The sequence below is a fragment of the Bremia lactucae genome, linkage group LG1 (assembly GCF_004359215.1).
Source record: "Bremia lactucae strain SF5 linkage group LG1, whole genome shotgun sequence".
Classification (NCBI taxonomy): Eukaryota; Oomycota; class Peronosporomycetes; order Peronosporales; family Peronosporaceae; genus Bremia; species Bremia lactucae.
The window spans coordinates 6,668,532-6,672,412 of NC_090610.1; the positions used below are offsets into that span (position 1 = coordinate 6,668,532).

General features: G+C 45.4%; 1 protein-coding gene across 1 annotated transcript; it reads left to right on the forward strand.

Annotated features, from left to right (window-relative positions):
- Positions 1–425: 425 nt before the first annotated feature.
- CCR75_009407 (uncharacterized protein) lies at positions 426–3,320 on the forward strand (the record flags this gene model as incomplete). The annotated part of the gene is made up of 1 exon (XM_067967447.1): positions 426–3,320. The coding sequence occupies one exon, from the start codon at positions 426–428 to the stop codon at positions 3,318–3,320; it is 2,895 nt and encodes a 964-aa protein (XP_067822891.1).
- Positions 3,321–3,881: the final 561 nt, after the last annotated feature.

Sequence of the window (3,881 nt, forward strand, 5' to 3'; positions counted from 1 at the left end):
TTAGGGCAACTTTAGACCGTTTCAAAAAGTGAGTGGTGAATAGCAGCTTCTTAAAAAAAACGTATTTAGGATGACTTAAATTGCGCGCTTCGTCCGTGCTTGTTTTGAATGAATCCTTTCAACTAAATTCTATAAATGTGTTGGCTGCGAGCAACGTGGACGTCCTCCATAAGAAAATTTGAAGCGGGTGCTTGTACTGTTTTCTTGTGATGACAACTATTACTGACTTCTTAGGCTTTTTTATCTCGCTGCTATTTTCAGGTACCATCACTTTATTAAGACTCGTAAGGTAAAAGTGAGATATGTTCCTTTTTATCGAGACAAATTGCTTTAAATATCTTTCTGGCAATGTTGATGTATACCACATCATATGTTTATATATTCTTAATATATTCCCCTTCATTTACACATTATCTCTTGGAGAGATGAGTTGGCTGCGTTCGAAGCTACGTCAGGTAGCTGCGCGGGCGTCGGATGCGTTAGCGCAGGCTGCAGATATGGTTGCGCCAACGATCAATGAGTCGCGTGTAGATGAATTTCATAACCGCTGGATAAGTGTGGCGCGATTTCTCGAATCCGTATTGTCCCGCGATTTAGAACCGGCGGATCAACGGCGGCTACTTCTTGAGAGTCACACACGGGATTCGCTACTGAAGTTAGTGCTTTTAATTTACGAGGAAGAGAACAATTCAGACCGTTGGGAGCTGGTCATGGCACGCCCCAAGGCAGCGGCAGAAGACGCCGCCAGCAGTGAGCCCCGTTCGCGCTCCCGCTCTCGCGCACAATCACCGATGCCTCCTTCCCCGGAGCCGATGGAGCATGCGTCACACGAATGTCTTGAATATCTACTGGAAAATCAGATAATTTCACATCTTTGCGAGGCAGGAAGGCGAGATCAGCCCTCTGGCATTATGTCGCTGGCCATGCAGTTTGTAGGCGCCTTGCTCAGCCGTGTGAGTTATCCCATACTCCCCACGCGTGAGGTTCATGTTTCAGTCGTGACACTGATTCAAGCGGCTGCACGCAAAGAAGTTGAAGACCCTACGGTGCGCAAATACCTCATCAGTCTGCTTAATATCCTATGGAAAAAGCTGCGTGGGGATCCCGTGCAGACTGAATTTTTTTTTCTTCATGCAGATAGACTAATGATCCGCAGAACTGATTTTGCGAACAAAGCAAACTCTGGTACCAACCAGTTTGGAATAGCCGGTGACGACCCCTTTTTGCACTACCACAACCACCACACGCAGAGCGAAGTGCCAGAGCTGATTCTCTTTACTGGTTTATTGCCACACATGTATGCAGTCGGAAAAATTGGGGAAAAATGTCGCGAGGCATTGGTAATTGCCGCTGCAGTACATGACAAGGCACTTTGTCGTTTTGTGTTACAGCTCACTCCATTTTGTCACTATGCGGTGAATGGCGTAATATCCGCGTTTGATTCTTTACCGAAAACATTGGCGTCGACAGCCAAGATTCCTGCTATCAATGTGAGCTTGTCAGACTCTGATATGGAGATTGAACTTAGTATTCTGGCAGTGCGGTTACGCTTTTGTTGCACGCTCGCTATGGTGGCACGATATGAGTTAGAGGAAGTGGATGAAGTCACGGGTGAATTGCAGCACCATTCGATAGCTGATGAACTGCTAGACCAGTTTCGAACTCGATTTTTTAGCGGGCCACTTCTTGAAGGACTGTTACATACATCGGAGGCTGCAGCTTGCGCTGCCACTCTTTACGCTCGTATCATTTTGGAAGAGCTCACAGCGTGTGGTCGTGACACGCGTGCGAATCCGCTGCTTTTCATATATTTACAGTTTCTTTTAGAGCGAGCTCCAGTGTCGACCACGATGGCAACCAAAGAACAAATTGCTGACTCTGAAACACAAATGGGGGACGCATGTATTGCTCAGCAGTTGCCATCAGAGTTGCTTCGGCATATGGATTCGCTCTCAAGTTTCTTATGTGTTGCTACGATCGAATTGTTTACGAGTGTGCTGGAGCTACAGGATGAATATGCTGACAGTGTTTTATTGGGTACACTTAATAAGTTAGAAGTGAGTACAGAGCACTACGAAAAAGCCAATCATCAACATTCCTCGATATCGTCTTTATCAGGCCTTACTGAGCCCGTCAACGGTGTTACTTGGTTTGCGTCGCGATTTCCTGATTCATCGGTGGCACTAAACGTCCATCTATGGAATATTCGCGCTTTTGCTGGACTTGAGGATGCTGTTGAGGAAATCCCGGCTGCAGACGACCAAGAAGACCAAGTTTTGTCGCTTCTTTCTTACATAGCTGACGCCGAGTACGCTGCTTGTCAGCGCGGGCTTGGAATAGTAGATGACTTAGATGACGACGATGGCGACTTCCACGACGATACAGCTATCATTGCGACAAAAATACTAGTCGATGGCGCTGGTAGTGTGCTCTCATCACCTGCTCCTGTCATACCGGAGATTAAAGCGACGTCAACAGGATCGTTTTATCGGACAGCCATGACCCGCACTGCGATGAAGCCACTGCGCGATGTATATCTGACCATCTCTCTGCCGTCTTATTCGCCTGCCGAGCCTGCTGGTCTTCGACAACGGTCGCAGTCGCAATTGTTGCAAAAAATAAATTGTGGAAGCGATCAAGGAGGTATGCCGCTCTTTTTGCGTATAACTCTGAGTCGTGTCGAGCGATTGTTGCACAACTCGTTTCAAGTAAATGTAGCTATATCTGGCCTCATCTATGCTCTTGCTCAAAAGCCACAGCGTTCTGCTGTAGTTTTTGATTTGGGTGAAATACTCCCTGCAGGCAAGAGTCTACGCAGTATTCTCGAAGAAGTATATGCGGATGCATCGCGCCGCTTAAATCAACTACCAAATGGCGCAGCAGATTTGCAAGAAATGCGCAAAAGGTTAGTGGAAAAGGGCAACGAGGCAGTTTTGAACGACCACGAAGCCAAGACACGGCTTTTATGTGGCTATGTCCTACTCGATGAAATTTTGAAAGAGTTGTGCTCGCTTTTATTTGCTCGCGAACGTGTCAACAATCTACCTCTTAAGCCTGAGGGTCATTATTTAAAACCAAAACGTGCCGAATTACGGGCATCCGACTTTCAGCGCAAGCGTGCTCTCTCAAGTGAAACGCTTTTTTCTGATGATGGTTCCCAGACCGATTTAGCTTCGCCAGGTCGACAGCGCCAGATTGGGAATGAATTTGAAGCCTTTCTAGTCGAAGCTCAGTCAAGCATGGATGACTTACTAATTGGCATTGGTGACACCTTCGTGAAAAAAGCTTTAGAAGCAGAAATAGATTCGCAGATTGTATAGATTTGTATATAATAATAATAAATTGAGTCAAGTGAATGTGAACTTGGATGTAATTTTCATTATATAGCTACACGCAAAATCATGGTCATGTATTATTTGCGAGGTTTACTTTTTGGCGGATTCGACTCAATATGTAGCGGAGCTACTTCGCTCCTAAAGCCAGAGGAAGACTTTCAGACTCAGAGTCACTTATATCTATTGAACTAATGAGTTTAACAACTCAGGGAGTCGTACAAGCTATTACAGCTTACGGAATCCTAGTTCAAGGGATTCAGGGGTTCGTAGAATTAAGTGGCAACTAGTGTCCAAGAGGATATACCTTAAAAAGGCTTCTATCCCTTACAGATCAATGCGCAAGCCTTAGAAAGGCACTTAACGCTTAAGATCAAAAAGGGGAACTGCACTTTATTTAATAATTTAAAAACCTTACCTAGCTAATTTAAAATAGATTTTGGCCGCCAGATTTATATCTGGCCCTGAGTCCAATATCATTACGAATCTGCTCGATGAAGAGAAAGAGTTGATAATCCTCGTAGAGGAAAGAGCTCATCGTCGGGCTGC